The following is a 17225-nucleotide window of genomic DNA, read 5'->3' as shown; positions in this document are numbered from 1 at the left end:
ATGTAGTAACCCGGCTGGATTGCCATAGCCGATCCACGGCAAGATAGTAAACAATGACGATATCGTCTAGTTATGCATATGTTTCACTGCAGATAGCTAATGAATTGCACTGTTGTTTATAAATGCTCAATGGGGTCCCAGGGACTAGCTGAGTCAGCTGCTGTTTAACGTCGCTTTGGTTTCGTGAAGACATGTTTTGGGAAAGTCATTTGTAGCATTGTGCGACTCAGCCTGATAATATAACTCTTTTGCGCTAGCAACCAATTGCGCCATTATGTGTGCCCTTGTGAATTGTGACAGTGAATCAAAACAAACTCTCGGATTTCTGAACCTGTCTATTTTGTGTCTTCTACCATGGATAACATATTGTTCCAAGCCATCTCCCATGTCACGCACCCATACAATAGCACCACATGCATCATCCTGCAACTGTCGCCCCGAACATAAAACATGAAAATGTTGAAAACATCAAAGAGAACCCTCTGCCTCCCTCACCCCTCCCTGCTCGTCGGAATTTTAACAGACCGCCACCCCAACAAAGCAGAGCGCCTAGTACCCATCCCCACTCTTTAACGATGGGGGGAGAGAAAACGACTCCCGCCCTCCACAGAGACCTGTTACTCCATCGTTGTCAGACACCCAGCTCCCTTGTCTCAAAAAAGAATATCGGACGAGTAGTCCTTGAAATGTACGTTAACCGCATTTAGACCAGGCGTCCCACATAGAAACTTAGCAGATCAATTAGCAAGGCAATTTGTAAATGTGTTCATGTCTCCAGTAATACAAAACTATCACTCACTATTACCAACATCAATCCTATCCTCAAGGGGGAAATTAGTTAAACTCCGCCACACCGGTACAGTGTCGGTCACTCTTCCTTAGCTCAACTCATGCTAGCAACCTGAGTTTATTCTTGCTCCACGCCGTCTTGCTGCCCGCCTCGTTGCTGATCACGACGACAGTTGCGCCCCTGCCGGGATTCCTTTCGCCAGTCATCCAACCAGGCTTGTGCGTCATCGGGCGTGATAAAACCACACTTTCCTCTCATCCTCCCCTCTCAGTTTAGTTGGAAACAGCATGCAGTATTTTATCTCCCGGTCCCGAAGGGCCTTCTCACAGCCAGGAAGCCTCGCCGCTCTTCCGTGACTGCCGCAGTATAGTCCGGGAAGACTGCAATATTGGCATTATCAATGCGGATCGGCGAGGTCTTCCGGGCCGCTTGCAGGATCGCGTTGCGGTTCCCGAAGTTGAATATTCGCACCAGTATTGGGCGCAGGGTGCCCCCGGCTTGGGCCTACCACCTGGGACCCGATGAGCCCGCTCCACAGAGAAAACGTTTTGATATGTTTTTGCTGGTTATATGCTTTGGGCACTGTGCCCCTGCTATTCAGTGCCACAGTGCAAGTGCTCCCTATGTTAAATTAGTGTACTAATTGGTGATTCCATGATTGGGTAATTTGATTTACCTGTCAGCCCCTAGTACAGTGCACCATGTGTGCCCAGGGATTGTAAATCAAATGCTGCTGGTGGGCTTGCAGCACTGGTTGTGCAACCCAGAGAAGCAGCTTGTAAAGTGTGTCTCAGGCCTGCCATTGCAAGTCCTGTGTGCAGTCTAGAACTGCCATGTCGACTTGGCAAGTGCACCCACTTGCCAGTCCCTAAACCTTTCCTTTGCTTCATATTTGACACCCCTATGGTAGGCCCAAGGGCAGGGTGCATTGTAAGTATAAGGTAGGACATGCTCTGGTGTGCGTAGCATGTCCATTTTTGTTTTTCACTATTGAAGGCTATTTGTTCTCCATATGATAGAATGGGCAGTTAGATTATTACATTCTTATAATCCTAACTGTCTCAGGGAACATGGTAGAAATTCGAATGTATTATGCCTGAACTCAGAATAATAAAATACATCTTTTAGTAAGGTTGGTTTTAATGTTCTGTGTTTGAAAATACCACTTTTAGAAAGTAGGTATTTTCTTGCCCAACTGTCCAGGCCTGCCTTTGCTAGGTTGTGTATTCCTTGCGGGGTTTGTGAGTGACAGGGCTGGGGGATACTAGGAGACAGGCTGGGGCAGCCCAGTGGTGAATAGAGAGATCTGCATCTAGATGGGAGGGAGGAGTTGCACCTGGGACCTGAATAGGGCTGGCCCTTCCTTCTACAATGCTGGCTCCACCTCCTGTGGCTTGTCTGATGTCTCTGCCCTGCACTGTCCCCAAAGTGCTCCAGAGCTGTATCTTCCCTCCCCTGTGCTGGCTCCACCTCCTGCTGATGTTTCTGCCCTGCACAGTGAAAGGAAGAAGAGAATCAAGAAAACAGAGTGCTCAGGAACTGGTTTGGACTAGGCAGGGGCCTCTCTGCCTTCAGAGAACAAAGGATTTTGGGGTATAAATATTGGGACACTGATCCCAAGAAATTAGATCATTTCTGGAACAAGAAACCTTTTGCCAAGGAGAAGAACCAAGGAAGCTGCAGGAGTTTTACTGCCCCTCTGCCAGTGTGCTGTTTGCTGGGTTGGCCTGCAGTGGTTGCTTCATTGCCAAGGAAAGAAGAAGGAACGTTTTAAGGACTTTCAACATCTACAGAATATTCTCCAAGGGCTTGAACTGTGCTTGCCTCCTGCTGAAGTCTCAGGCACAAAAGACTTCGTCTCCAGCTCCCCTCTGAATTTCCTTGCTGGGAATTCTCAACTCCAGGCATTTGCATGTCGCTGGGAGCTGGAAGCGCGACGCATCGAGAAGAAGCGTGTCGCCGCCGCAGCTGAAATAATTGCATCGCCGGAGAAGCGAGCCTTCGCCGCATCTTCCTGGAAGCGTGTGTTGATCGAAGCTGCCTGCTGTCGCATCACCGGAGAAGCGCGACGCCATCGTGAGAGTCGCCATCGCATCAACAGAGAAGCGTGTCGCAGGGCCTGTCGCTCCAAAGTACAGAGTCATTGCAAGGATTACGACGCATCCCCTACTCTGCGCAAGCATCGAGGCACAACGCATCATCTCCCCCGGATCAAGGCACTGACGCATCTCCCCTTTTGCCAACCTTTTGTTTACTTTGCGTTACGCATCCAGGTACTTTGTTGAGAACTTTGTCGCATTCATCATCAACTTGAACTAAGTAACTTTTATCATCTTTAAAGCAATCTTAAGTGTAGTATTGTGGATTTTTGTCGGTTGTGGTCTTGTGTTTAAGTCTATATAAAGAATACTTATTTTTATAAAACCTGTGTTGTATCCATCTGTAGTGTTTTCCCTGTATTACTGTGTATATTTACAAATGCTTAACACACTGCCTCTGACATAAGTCTGTCTGCTCGTGCCAAACTACCAAGGGGGTGAGCAGGGGTTATTTAGGAGTGTAATCCCCTTATCCTGACTTAGAAGTAAGGGTCCCTATTTGGACAAAGGTGAATACCATTGCCAACTAGAGACCCCCAGATCTAATACACACCATGCCATAAATGTGTCCCAGTGTCCACAAACTTCGTAGAAAGACGCCTGGCTGCAAGGATGACATCCACAACTTCGGGAGGGAGACCAAATGCAGTCAAATTCTACCACTCAATCTCCATGCGTGGAGGTGTAGATTATGAAGGCCTGTGTGTCAGATCAACCCTGCTGCTGCGACAAAAGATCCTCCTGTGGAGGAAGCTTGATTGGAGGACAGGTCCTCATGCCCAGTAGTTCTGGGTACCACACTCTCCTTGCCCAATCTGGAGCTACTAGGATGACTTGGGCCCAATAGTTCCTGATCATCTTCAGATCTCTGGGCAGATCTCTGGGCAAGAGAGTTAGTGGTGAAAAGGCATACAGCAATCTTGTGAGTCACTCTAGGCCGTAGGTGTCTCGGAGAACGCCTTGTTAGAAATTTCAGTGCTGACCTTGCATGTCCCCTGCAGTTGGTAAAGAGATTAGGCCAGGTTGCTGGAAGACACTCTGTGCCACCTCCAGATGTAACTGCCATTTGGGACACAATCAGGTAGGTGCTGAGGCACAGGTCCCCCTAGAATAAAGCCAAGGACTCTAACTCTTCATTCCAGCTGCAATACCACATGGCAATGGTGTTGTTCAATATGGACCTAAAGCAGCCTCCCCTTGATGGATGGCAGGAAGGCCTCAGCACCAACAACAGTAACAACTTGTCCCTTTTTCTGAGGGGGCACACCCTCGATAGCCCCCTTTGACAATAGGGCTCACACCTCTTGTAGTAAGATTGACAGATGCTCCTCTGAGAGCTGTTCTGATGAGGGCAGAAGTTGCGGGGGTCATAAAGAAATGTCATGGCCTAGCCCTGCTGGAAATCTGGAGGACCCATCTGTCAGAGGTGAGGGGCATCCACTCTGGGGGGAAATGTCAGATCCTGCCTCCCAGAGTGGTTGTGTGCCATTAAGGGCAAACTAAAGCAGTTTGGACGCTGATTCCAGAGGGGAGTGGGACTGGGAAGATCAGTGGCCGTGGTGACCTGCATGTTTTTCTCCTGATGCCAGACCCTGGCCAAGAAAGGGCTGATGTTACTGCAGCAGACAACCTCAGAGTCAAGGCAGATTAGGCTTGGGTTCACCAAAGGATCCATGTCCAGCAACAGAGACTGGTGTCAATGAGGAAGTTGCTGGTGAAAGAATAGAAGTTGCCGCTACGTCAGTACGGAACAGAAGATAGACTCCAGGGATTCATAGGGCACCAAGAACTGATCCAACAGATCTGTGGGGTCCAAAGGCATACAAAAGGGAAAAGGAAGACAGCTAAAAATAGAAAATCTGTAGCAAAGCCTCTCTAAAGGCCTCAGCTTGCTGCCTCGTCGAAAGCCCAGTGAAACTGAGGTGCATTGGGATCTACTGTAGGATCAGCTCCTCAATTGGGGATCGAGAGTAAGATCAATTAGAACTTTGACACCCTTCAGATCTCTCTTTAGCAAAGGAGTGGTGGGATGTGGCCAAGTCCCGCTTTGCTTTCTTGTGTTTCCGGTTTGATATGAACTTCATATTACTAGATGACCTTTATCCTTAAGAGGAGCTGTTGGCGGAATAGTCTACACAGCCAGAAAAGGTCAGCCCCTTCAGTTAGAGAGGGTCTTGCATGGCTCATTTAAATGTTTCGGAACTTACAACTTTGCTTTATGCCCTGGATCGCCTGCTAGTGCATGAGGGCAACTTCGTCATATAACTAGGAGTCATGACTGAAGCCCAAACACCAGGGGCACATGTTGTGCTGACCTGCCAATAAGATCTGTTTACAACAGTCACAGCATAGTTTGCCCCCTATAACTTTGGATGGAGGAATCATTCCATTGCACACTAAAATTAATTTGAAGCTTTTGAAACTGCCGAAAAAAGGGAGCGTAGCTCCAGATACACGTTCGTAGGGGCAGAAAGAATGGAACTGATATCAGAGCACTCATGGGTGGTGCTTATATGCGGCTCTGCTTTGTCATTACCAGATTTCCGGGGTGGAAGAAGTCAAACATGAAGCCACACTGCGCCACCATGTGGCGCGGGAGCACTGCTGTGAAAACATCTGTAACCCATTTGGAGGTTGGGTAATATTCTACATGTGAGGAATCTGCTATTAGAAGTATCCATGAGAAATATGTTTTTATAACTCTACCTGATCCTGAAAACGGGGAAAGGTGTGACCCAGGCACACCAAATCCATTTATTATTGCCAATCTTAGGAAAAAACATATACTTCCTTGCACTGCATATTTAAACCCCCAAAAAAACAAATAAATGAAAGAATAAAGGTTGTGCTGATGAGCCTACATACCTCTAAAAGACCAGACAGCCCAGAGAAGTGAAGTTTCAGGTATACATTTTCAATTGTTATTTCATCTGCTCCATTTTGTATCTCTTTTATCTGAAACTGTTTCGCTGCATTCACTCGGTTATCGGTCTGCCCACTAGTGTGCAGCACATAATCAGCCAAAATCGTTTCTGAACTCAATCCTTCGACAAGCTGGTAGACTGTTAACCCAAAAGCTGGCAGTTGTGCTGTGAAACAAATCTGAAAAAACAAAGCAGAAAAGCTATTTAAAACTGAAAGATGGTGGAGTCAATGCATGACAGTGCAAATAATTATTCTCTCTAAAACCTTATCATCGATTTACATGCGAAGTTGCCAACAGAAGCAAGAGTTACATACCTGTAAGATTAGTTGGCCAGTGAGGAATCCTTCTCAGATTTCAAACTTTTTAAATGATTCCACACTATCTGGCTGAAGGTCACCAAAAACAAATAGGAAAAACACTTTTTCCATCTCACAATTTTTAGGAGGATTTCACAACAATTAGACAAACAGAAAAAAAATAAGCACTAAATACTGCATTTATTAAAACAACTTTTCACAATGAGATGGCCTTACTTCTGACGGGATAGAGACACAACAGCCTCAGGCAACCATTTAACCTCAATTCTGTCTCCAGGATACAGATGCATCCCACAGATCCCATTTTAGGAACAGATGGAAGGGTGGCTATGATTAAGGGCATAATACCTTGATTCCGAATATTTTCCCTTGTAAAGCTTTTATTTCCCAGCTAGGGTTCCCCCTTAGATTTATTACCTTTGATTTGAATGCAAAGAAGAAAATAAGTTACTTACCTGTAACTACAGTTATCCAGTATTGGTATCTTTCATAAATTCACATGCCTGAATCATTCCCCGTCGCCGAGGCGGGAGTCCCAGGGTAATAATACATACAAAAGCAGTGCCTTAGTAAGAAACTGTAGTAGGCTGACAAGACATTAGGCCCAAAAGGCCCAAAGCTTAGTAGCCTATCTACCTCATTGTATGAAAAGAACCGAAAAATAGTTCCAACCAATCAGATACCAGCACCCTCTAGAACCTTCCCAGCAGAGGCAATTCTCCTCAGAATTTCTTAGCACAATGTTATGTTATGTTATTAAAATATTTATTAAGCGCACTATCACTGATTAGTTTCTTGGCGCTAAGATCGTCAGTAACATAGGTCAGGGTGAGTGGTGGAGAGTTAATTAAAATGCTTGTCTAAAAAGCCAGGTCTTCAACGCTTTCCGGAAAGATAGGAGATCTTGGCACTACCGGATCTCCGGGGGGAAGTGTTCCATAGGCAGGGGGCAAGTGTAGCAAACCTACGTCCACCAGCACGTTTAAGTTTGAGAGGGAAAGTCTGGAGGAGGCCTTGGTGGAGTGAGCGAAGGTTGCGAGAAGGAACGTATCTGGTAATTAGTTGATTGATGAATTTCGGGCTTTTGCCGTACAGACACTTAAAGATCAAGCAACCTGCTTTAAAAGCACAGTGTTGCGTGACCGGAAGCCAGTGCAGTTTGATGAGTAGGGGAGTAGCTGAATGCCACCTTGGTTGCTTTAGAATCAGCCTTGCGGCATAGTTCTGAACCATCTGGAGACGCTTGAGTAGATAGTTTGGAAGACCCAGATAGATGGCATTCGCGTAGTCCAGATGGGACAGAACAGTAGCGATCACAGCCTAGGTGATTGCTTCCGACGTTAACAGTAGCCGGACCTTCCGAATTTTTTTTAGCTGAAAAAAGCATTTGGAAACCACCTGGCCCACTTGTGCTTTTAATTAGAGGTCGCTGTCCACGATGACTCCAAGCATTTTGGCCGATGGTGACGGAGCTTGACCCAGATCTGATGGCCAGTAGTGGGGACCCCAAAGCTTAGCGCTGTCCCCCGTCAATACCAATTCGGTTTTACCTGGATTTAATTTCAGCTGGTTTTGGTCCATCCAGGATTTAATAAACCTCATGGTTGACTGGAAATGGATAATGGAATTTTCAGAATTATCGATGGTAAAGAGTAGCTGTAAGTCGTCAGCATAGTTGAAGACTCTCACCTGTTTGTCTCTGAGGGTTTGAATAAGAGGGAGCATATATATATTGAAAAGGTGAGGTGACAGGGAGGATCCCTGTGGCACTCCACATGAGATGGGCTGTTTAACACTGGTTAGGTCTCCCAGGCGCACTGCTTGGGAGCGATTCCCCAAGAAGGACCTCAGCCAGCGTGCCGCCGTGTCCCGTATGCCGGCCTGTCCGACACGGTCGATCAAGATGTTGTGGTCGACCGTGTCGAACGCGGCCGACAGATCTAGGAGCACCAGGGCCTGGGGGAAGCGTCTGTCTGCGCAGTCTCGCAGTGTGTCCAAAACTGTGGTGACCACTGCATCTGTTGAGTGTGCTGGCCGGAATCCAGCCTGGTGGGGGTCAAAGCAGGAGGACTCCTCCAAAAAATTAGAGAGGCATTTCGCCACGTGTGCCTCCAGGACCTTTGCCAAGTAAGGCAATAAGTAAATGGGCCGGTAATTTGCCTTACAGGTAGGGACAGCCCCTGGTTTTTTTAATAACGGTATGACCGTGGCTTCTTTAAAGGCAGATGGAACAATGCCCGAGGTGAGGGAGTCATTCAAAAGTGCAAGGGCAGGGGCTGGATAGGTGGAGAAACACTCTTTTAAGATGCGAGGAGGGCAGATGTCCAGTGGGGAGCCGGATTTGACTCTAGTCATTAGTTCCAGAAGCTGTACCTGAGTTATGGGCTGAAAATTAGTAAAGGTGGCAGTACTGGTCTTAATTGCTATACCGGACGTAATTGGGGTCACCGGTTGAGGAATGCTGGTTTTAATGTCTGCAATTTTATCACTAAAGTAGGTGTTAAGTGAATCACACAGACACTGGGTAGGAATTACCTTGGGGCGGACATTCTCCAAGTTCGTCAATTCATTGAAAATAGAGAAAATATCCTTAGATTTGTTTGAGGAATCTAGGATTCGAGAAGAAAAGTACTCCGCCTTTGCTGCGGAAATAGCATTCATATATTCCTTTCTGGCCCTGACATATTTAATTTTTAACTCGGGATCATATTCGCAGCGCCAAAGGCGTTCTAGATGCCGTAAGGCCAGTTTCCTAGTTTTCAAGTCATAGGAGAACCATCTATTGGCATCCGTGCGCCGTGCCAATCTAATTCTTTTGTACGGGGCATGAAGGTTACTAGCCGCTTGTAACCAGCCAGTGAGAGTGGATACTGAAGAGTTTATATCATTGTCCAGAGGAGGGATGGCATTAGCTAGTGACTGTAAAAAAGCAGTTTTATCCATTGCATTCCAGTTATAGCTAGCCTGCCGGTGACTGGCGCAGTGATCCTAGTGGGGGTGATACATACCTTAAATTTAAGAATAAGGTGGTCTGACCAAAGGCATGGCAAGGTTGTCGGGGTTGTTACGCATGTGGCGTTAGACCACACATGGTCTAGTATGTGACCTTTGCAACGGGTAGGGGAGAGCACTAGTTGATCAAAATTTATGTTAGACAGAAGATCAGTCAGTTCAGCCGATTGGGGGCCCTCTGAGGGATCTTTATACCAATAGTTAAGATCACCTACTAGAAAGATCCTGGCATGGTCAAGTGCCAAATTAGAAACTTGATCGCTTAAGGCCATAGGAAACAATGGCATTGAGGTAAGGGGTCTATACAAGAGGACGCATGCTATAGTCATGTGGGGAGTAGCAATTTTTAGCACTAGGTTATCTGTGTTGGCTAACGTCAAGGAGGTAAGGGTGGTAACATCCAGGCTAGAGTGGATAATTGCCGCGACTCCTCCTCCCCCTTTCCCTGTAACACGGTCTGCCTGAATGATATGGTAATTAGGTGGCAGAGCTGCAATTATGTCGGGTGCGGAGGTAGGGGTTAGCCACGTTTCTGCCAGTAGGAGGATATCTGGTTTCTTCGTGTCTAGTAACAGAAAAATGTCCATCTGATGCTTGAGAAGGGAACGGGTGTTTAAGTATAAAATGGTTAGCGACTGGGGGGGTAGGTCAGGCAGTACCTGATTGTTTGCGCAGGTGGTCAGGTGACAACCCTGACTCAGGATACCATACTTACATAGCCGACAGAGTGTTTCCTTCGACAGGTATAAATGAGCTTTGTTATTGCACTCCAAAAGTTCGTCCCTGGAATAGTGGATTGGTTGGCCAGTATGGTATGCCCCTAGTCCCGGCTGGTCGCGGACGGGCGCAGACGGGCTTGTCTTAGGCGCGTCTTCGGCGCGCCGTCGACGCGCCCGCTGCGCTTCCGGGGAGGGGATCTCATTTTGTGACCGTAGAGGTGGGAGGGGCCGAGCACTGTGCCGCTCGCCTGCTCCTCACCTAAGATGGGGGTAGCCGGGGAGCTCTCGTGGTGCCATCGGGCTGAGCGCTCTAGTGCTCAGGCAGACGCTCAGGTGAGCCTCTATTTAAGGCGACCACTTTAGTAAGCCTGCTCCAGGGAAAGGTTGTATTTTTATTCTCGCCGCGCAATATAACCTACCAGCGCTTAAACGAGCGTGTAACAGGACTTATTAGCGCTTATTTTAAAAACTTACTGCATTCTTGTATTTGATTTAAATATCTTTTACTTTACCCTTGATTTTAAAAACATCACTTTGCCCACATACTCGCACTATAATTGTGTCCCACCGCTCTTTTGGGCGGACAGAATTGTGGCTGTGTTTGCTGTTCGTGGCGTTTTGCCGCCATCTTGGGGGTAGCCGGGGAGCTCTCGTGGTGCCATCGGGCTGAGCGCTCTAGTGCTCAGGCAGACGCTCAGGTGAGCCTCTACTTAATCCTCCCACTTCTCGCGCAGCGGTGACGCGCAGCGGGCACGCCCGACTCGCGCTTGAGTCGAGCCAGAGTCTTGCCCGTCTGCGCTAAGGAGGCGTGGGAGGCGGGAGACTCTGTGCGATCACCACCGCAATTCGCCTATTCTGATCTAGGTATGTCTAGGGAATTTTTGTTGTCCCGCAATGGGTCCCATGTCCTCTGTTACGATGTGTTACTTCCCGATAATTGGCATGGCCCCGTTTGTTGTATTCGGTGTCAGCTTACGCTGACCCCTGAGCCCTCCCTGAAACCATCTGTGGATTCCCCTGTCTTACGGGGCGGATTAATTAATGCACGATCCCTTTCCAAGAACGCCCAGAATATCCATGATCTTATCGTCGAGACCAATCTTGACTGGCTCTTGGTCACTGAAACATGGTTAAAACCCTGGTGTAACCCCGACATAGCCATAGCCCTTTCGCAGAACTTTCTTATCCAACGTTTGGATAGACCTGAATTACGGGGAGGGGGCCTTGCTATCATCTACCGTAACACTCTTAAGTGTTCTACTCAAGAACTGACGGACATTAAAGGGGCAGAGGCGCTAGCATTCTCTTTGGGGATTCATGACTCCTTTACCTTTTCCGGCGCCCTCATTTATCGCCCCCGGGACCTCCATCAAAGTTCCTGGAAACTGTGGGCGATGCACGGCGTGAACTAGCACTTAGATTCTCCCATTTTACAGTACTGGGTGACTTAAATTTGCATCTAGATTCCCTTAGAGAACCTGGAGTGGGCTGCTTTATGGACATCATTGATGTGCTAGGACTCACGCTTCTGAATCGGGAACCCACTCATCAGGCGGGACATTTATTGGATTGCATTTGTTCTAATTCCACTAGCCTGAGAATCAAACCCCCCAACCCCCAGACTTGGACCGATCATTTTTTTATTCCTTTTAATATTGTATTGAACTCGACATCTATCGCCACCCCCATAACGAGCACTAAAAACCCCAAAGCTAAACCCAGTCCTAACTGGAAATTACTACCCAGTAGACCTGATGTGGTAGAACAACTAAAAGCCAGTGTACCAGCTCCAGCTCTACCTCTGTAGACAATCAGACTTTTTGTGACTGGATTGCCAGAGCGGGGGCCTTGTTAAACTCACCCAGCAATAATACCCTAAGAACCATTAAGACCAAAAAAAGTGCCCCTTGGTTCTCATTGGCCTTGAAATTAGAGCTGGGAGAGGTAAAAGCACTGGAACGGAGGTGGCGTAGAAATGATGATGCCACCGCCCGTAATACCTATAGGTCAGCGAGACGGAAGTATCATGCTGGAATAAAATCCGCAAAGAAAACCCATTATTTACAGGCCCTTTCTACGGCGGGCCAGGAACAAAAAGAAATCTTCAAGATTGTAAAGGACTTTATGAATCCATCAGCTCTATCGCAGGAGATTCCCCCATCTCAAGATCTTTGCAATATGTTATCTGATTATTTTGACAACAAGATCCTTACCATCGTGAAGACTTTCCCACCAGGACCAACTGCGTTGGTGGTTTCTGAACAGTCAGTGGAATTTGCCCCGGTATCTCCTGAAGACACCTCTAAGGCTATTCTGGCCAGCAAATCTGGATCCCCTTTTGACCCTTGTCCCCCTCCAGTGTTACACACCTTAGTAGAGATGGTTAATCCTATAATCAACAGGATTATTAACTCATCTCTAACTACGGCAGACATTCCCAATGATTGGAAGCTTGCAGCTGTCAAGCCTCTCCAAAAAAAGGCACTTGCTGACCCTACCACTCTCTCCAACCTGCGCCCTATCTCCCTGCTTCCTGTCCTGTTCAAACTGGCAGAAAAGTTTGTCAATAGTCAACTGACGAGCTTTTTGGAGAAGAACAACATCCTCCATCCTAACCAGTCAGGGTTCCAGTCAGAACATTCTACCGAGACGGCCCTGCTTTTTACAGCAGAGACCCTACGAGCGGCCATGGATCAAGGAAAGAAGGCTGTCCTTATCCTACTTAACCTGTCGGCAGCCTTCGATACGGTCTCACATAACATCTTAGTGGACCGGTTGGCTGCCGCAGTGGTAGGAGGGCAGGTCTTGGCCTGGCTTAGGAATTTCCTTAGTAATAGACGCCAAGTCACAGTGTTGGGTCAATATCAGTCTGAGGCTAAAGTCGTCAGCTCAGGGGTCCCTCAGGGCTCGAGCTTAAGTCCTGTACTTTTCAATCTGTACATGGTACCCCTAGTGAAACTGATCGCGTCACTCCAGATCAGTTCAATTTCATACGCTGACGACACCCAACTCATTCTGGTACTGCATAGGGAACGGCCAGGTGCAGAGGAAGATCTTAAGGAATGTCTAGCAGCAACTTTTAAATGGATGACTAACAATCATTTAAAATGTAACGCTGGAAAAACAGATATCCTGCCATTTGGGAGTCATAATCTGTTTTCCCCAAAAATGTGTTGGCCGGTGGATGCAGAAGCCCCTCCCAACACAATTACATCTGCCCGCAATTTTGGCATCAAATTTGACGACCAACTGTCTTTTAAACATCAGGCGGTGGCAGTAGCAGGGACGTCCTTCCAGATTATAAAAGCTCTGAGGAAGTTCTTTGACTTACTTCCGTTGTCGGCTAGGAAAACAGTTGCAGTGGCCTTAATAAGTTCCAGGCTGGACTATTGTAACGGCTTAAATGCTGGAGCTAACAAAACTGTCCTCCACAGGTTACAAATGGTCCAAAATGCAGCGGCCCGCCTTGTATTACGTTGGCACCGTAGGTCTCCAGCCTCAGCAGCACTTAACACACTGCACTGGCTGCCAATAGGTAAAAGAATTTTGTTTAAAATCCTTATAATTACCTTTAGGGCATTCCATCAGCAAGGTCCAAAATACCTATGCAATGGCTTCAAAAGATACCACCCGACACGTTGTCTGAGGTCTGCCAGTCAGAATCTACTTACACCTCCCCGATTCAAGCTGGCAACAAAAGGTGGTAAATCCCTTTTCGTACTAGGTACCAAGGCCTGGAATAAGCTTCCGCCCCTTCTATGATCACTGTCCCAAGAAACCTCTTTCAGGAAGGCACTAAAAACCTGGGTCTTCTCTTTGTCTGATGCGGCATGTAGGGCGTTGGTGTAATTTGTGGTGTAGAGTGTAATTCATCCTTTTCCCTCCAACTCTTCCATCTGGGTTGGGTGAGCGCCAAGATACTCCTTGGAGTGAAAGTAGCGCTATAGAAGTGTCTCTTACATTACATTACATTACACTCGAACCTCAGCAGCGCCTAATCGGCTGCAATGAGGCGAGCAGAATTAGTGGGCCGGTACAGAAGCAAATAGAATGTGTGCCCAGAGAGTGAGCGATCTGTAAGTGGAGCACAAATGCACTTTTAAAACGTAGTCTTTTAAAAGCTATACAAGATACACAATTACAAAGTAAAATAAATCTTTCAAAGCAGCAATTTTTAAAAGCAGTTAGTTCGCTCTCCCACGCAACAGTCCCGCTTCCGCCTCAGGACCCAACACCCGCGAGCACACTCACAATCGGTGCACGCGATAGTGATTGCTGTTTTTAAGTGGTCAGAGGTGGGAGGGGCCGAGCACTGTGCCGCTCGCCTGCTCCTCACCTAAGATGGTGTCTACACTCTAACCTCAGCAGCGCCTAATCGGATGCAATGAGGCGAGCAGAATTAGTGGGCGGGTACAGAAGCAAATAGAATGTGTGCCCAGAGAGTGAGCGATCGGTAAGAGGAGCACAAATGCACTTTTAAAACGTAGTCTTTTAAAAGCTATACAAGATACACAATTACACAGTAAAATAAATCTTTCAAAGCAGCAATTTTTAAAAGCAGTTAGTTCGCTCTCTCACGCAACAGTCCCGGCTTCCGCCTCAGGACGCAACACCCGCGAGCACACTGACAATCAACAAGTGAGAAGTATGTATCCCCATTAGAGAACTGTCCTAATGGGAAGGAGGGTGGGGTGGGTGCATGTGAATCTATGAAAGATACCAATACTGGATAACTGCAGTTACAGGTAAGTAACTTATGTTCTTATCCAGTATTGGGGTATCTTTCATAGATTCACATGCCTGAATCAGGATAGCAAGCAGTAAGCCTTGCCCAATAATGTCGTTTGCGGAAGGTGGGAGACAAGGCGTAAATCTACATATCCCCCACACATCCGGAAGGTTATAGAGCACTAGAATATGTAAATACATGCAAATGCAGAAACCTTCTGAAATGAGATAGTTATAGCCATTTAACATACTGCATATTAAAAAACAATATTTGACAACCAGAAACATTACAGTGAATATGATCATACTTATACATCATAAATGCAATATGAGACACATTTACAAGCCTAACCTTAATGAAGGAGATGTTGAAGAACAGCTTGTCCCACTGCTGCATCGTCCTGCCACGCAGATAGTAAGCAGTAGTGCTTCGTGAACGTGTCGACATTCTTCCATGTCGCAGCACGACAAATATTCTCCAATGTGACCCCAGCAAATAAGGCTGTAGAAGCCAACATAGTTCTGGTGGAATGTGATTAACCTTTCTGTGCAAAGGTTTGTTGGCTTTATCATGGCAAAATTGTATGACAGAAGACAGCCATCTGGCTAAAGCTTTTGTCTCGGCTTGTCCTAATGTGGCTTGACCATAAGCAACCAAAAACTGATTAGATAGTCTAATATCCTTAGTCTTTTGAAGGTAAAACTTCAAGCAACGTTTTACGTCAAGAGAGTGCAAAGCCTTTTCCGCCGGTTTAACTGGATCCAGGAAGAAGGTTTTCAGCTTTACAGGTTGGTGTAGATGGAATTGAGACTGTACTTTAGGAATTCATTTTGGATTTGTTTGTAACGTGATGTAATCTTTAGTGATATGTAGAAAAGGTTCAGAAATTGTGAAAGCCTGGATTTTACTAACCCTCCGGGCTGAAGTGAGAGCTAATAAAAGTGCCACCTTCCAGGTTAAGAACTTGAGCTCGGCCTTGTGAATTGGCTCAAATGGCCTCCTCATTAATTGAGATAAAACAGTATTGAGATCCCATTCTGGAGGTGGAGGTCGAATTGGAGGAAAAGCTTGAAAAAGCCCTTTTATAAATTGTTTGATAAGTGACGAAGAACAGAGTGATGGTCTGTTAGGACTCTTTCTGAATCCAGAAATCGCAGCGAGATGGACTTTGATAGATGAGAATACTAGACCTGCTTTAGCTAGGGATAGTAAGTACGGAAGGATATCCTCTGGTGGAGCCTGGAGTGGATGAACATTATTTGTTTCACACCAATGGCAAAAAAGCTTCCATTTAAAGCGATATGTCTTGATAGTACTTTGAGCACAGGCTTTAGATAGAATATCTCTACAGTCCAGAGAAATTTTGAGATCCTTAAATTCTAAGAAGTCAGGAGCCAAGCGTGCAAGTGAAGCGATCGTGGATCCGGGTGTAGAATCTGACCTCTCTTGTCAGCATTGTGAGTGTTGGTTTTAGATGAACAGGACGCTGTTGTGACAACAGGAATAACTCTTGGAAATAATACTGCCTCGGCCAGCGAGGAGCAATTAGGATGAGACTGCAATGTTCCCTCTTCATTTTTTGCAGAACCCTCGGTATTAATGTTATCGGGGAAAAAGCGTACGCATAAATCCCTGACCATCGCATGGACAGGGCATTCCCTCTTGAACTCTGTTGAGGAAATCTGCTGGCGTAATAAAGGCATTTGCTGTTCTGTTGTGTTGCAAACAGATCTAGGGTTGGCGTGCCCTACATCCGGAAGATCCTCTTCACCTGTTCTTGTTCCAACTCCCATTCGTGACATCCTGTGAGAGATCTGCGGAGGTTGTCGGCCTGATAATTCTGAATTCCCTTGACGTGCTCTGCTCTGAGGGTTATGCCATGTTTTATAACCCACTCCCACAATTCCTGAGCTTCCTGCGATAGGGAGAGAGACCTCGTTCCTCCCTGCTTGTTGATGTAATACATGCTGGTGGTATTGTCCGTACGCACCAGCATTGAGGAGTTCGCGATTCTCGGAAGGTAGTCTGCAGAGAAAGAAAGATGGCTCGTAGTTCGAGACAGTTGATGTGTTTCTGTAGATATTGTTGAGACGATCGTCCTTGAATTTGAAGGTCTTGGAGATGTCCTCCCCAACCTTCCATGGATGGATCTGTGGTCAGGACCAACTCTGGGGATGTGGTCAGGAACGTGAGACCCAGAGATAGATTGCGTCTTTTTGACCACCAGTGAAGAGCATGTATCCTTCGTGAGGTCACCTTTATGGAATCGTCAAATGACCCTCTGGCCTGTTGCCATTGCCGGTGCAGCTCTTCCTGCGGAGGTCTCATCCTGAGCCTTCAAAGCGGGACTAAGCTGATCGCCGAAGAGCACATCCCCAGAAGAGAAGCGAATGTTCGGACAGAAACTGACTTTATTCTTGAAATTAACTTTGCCAGGCTTTGTAACTTGTTCTGACGATCTTCTGACAAGAACGCCTTGCACTGTTTGGTGTCTAGTGTTGCTCCTAGAAAAGTTAGATCCTGGAGGGGTTGCAACTGTGACTTGTTTACATTGAGAGTGAGTCCCAGATTTGAGAATAGATGAAGGCAACTTTTGACAGTCTGTCTCGTAGCCTGCTTTGATGGTCCTTTGA

At 46.7% G+C, this 17225-nt stretch overlaps 1 protein-coding gene across 1 annotated transcript in view; it reads right to left on the bottom strand.

The window, feature by feature from the left end:
* MAN2A1 (mannosidase alpha class 2A member 1) overlaps positions 1–17225 on the bottom strand; it is a 1326430-nt gene that overhangs the window by 458562 nt on the left and 850643 nt on the right. The window contains exon 14 of the mRNA XM_086961008.1: positions 5755–5991. Within this exon, the coding sequence (XP_086817134.1) occupies positions 5755–5991 (237 nt within the window). The remainder of the gene's footprint in view (positions 1–5754; positions 5992–17225) is intronic.

The sequence above is a fragment of the Lissotriton vulgaris genome, chromosome 3_1, assembly GCF_964263255.1.
Source record: "Lissotriton vulgaris chromosome 3_1, aLisVul1.2, whole genome shotgun sequence".
NCBI lineage: Eukaryota > Metazoa > Chordata > Amphibia > Caudata > Salamandridae > Lissotriton > Lissotriton vulgaris.
Note: the sequence above shows the minus strand (reverse complement) of the source record. Positions and strands in the feature narration are given on the sequence as shown.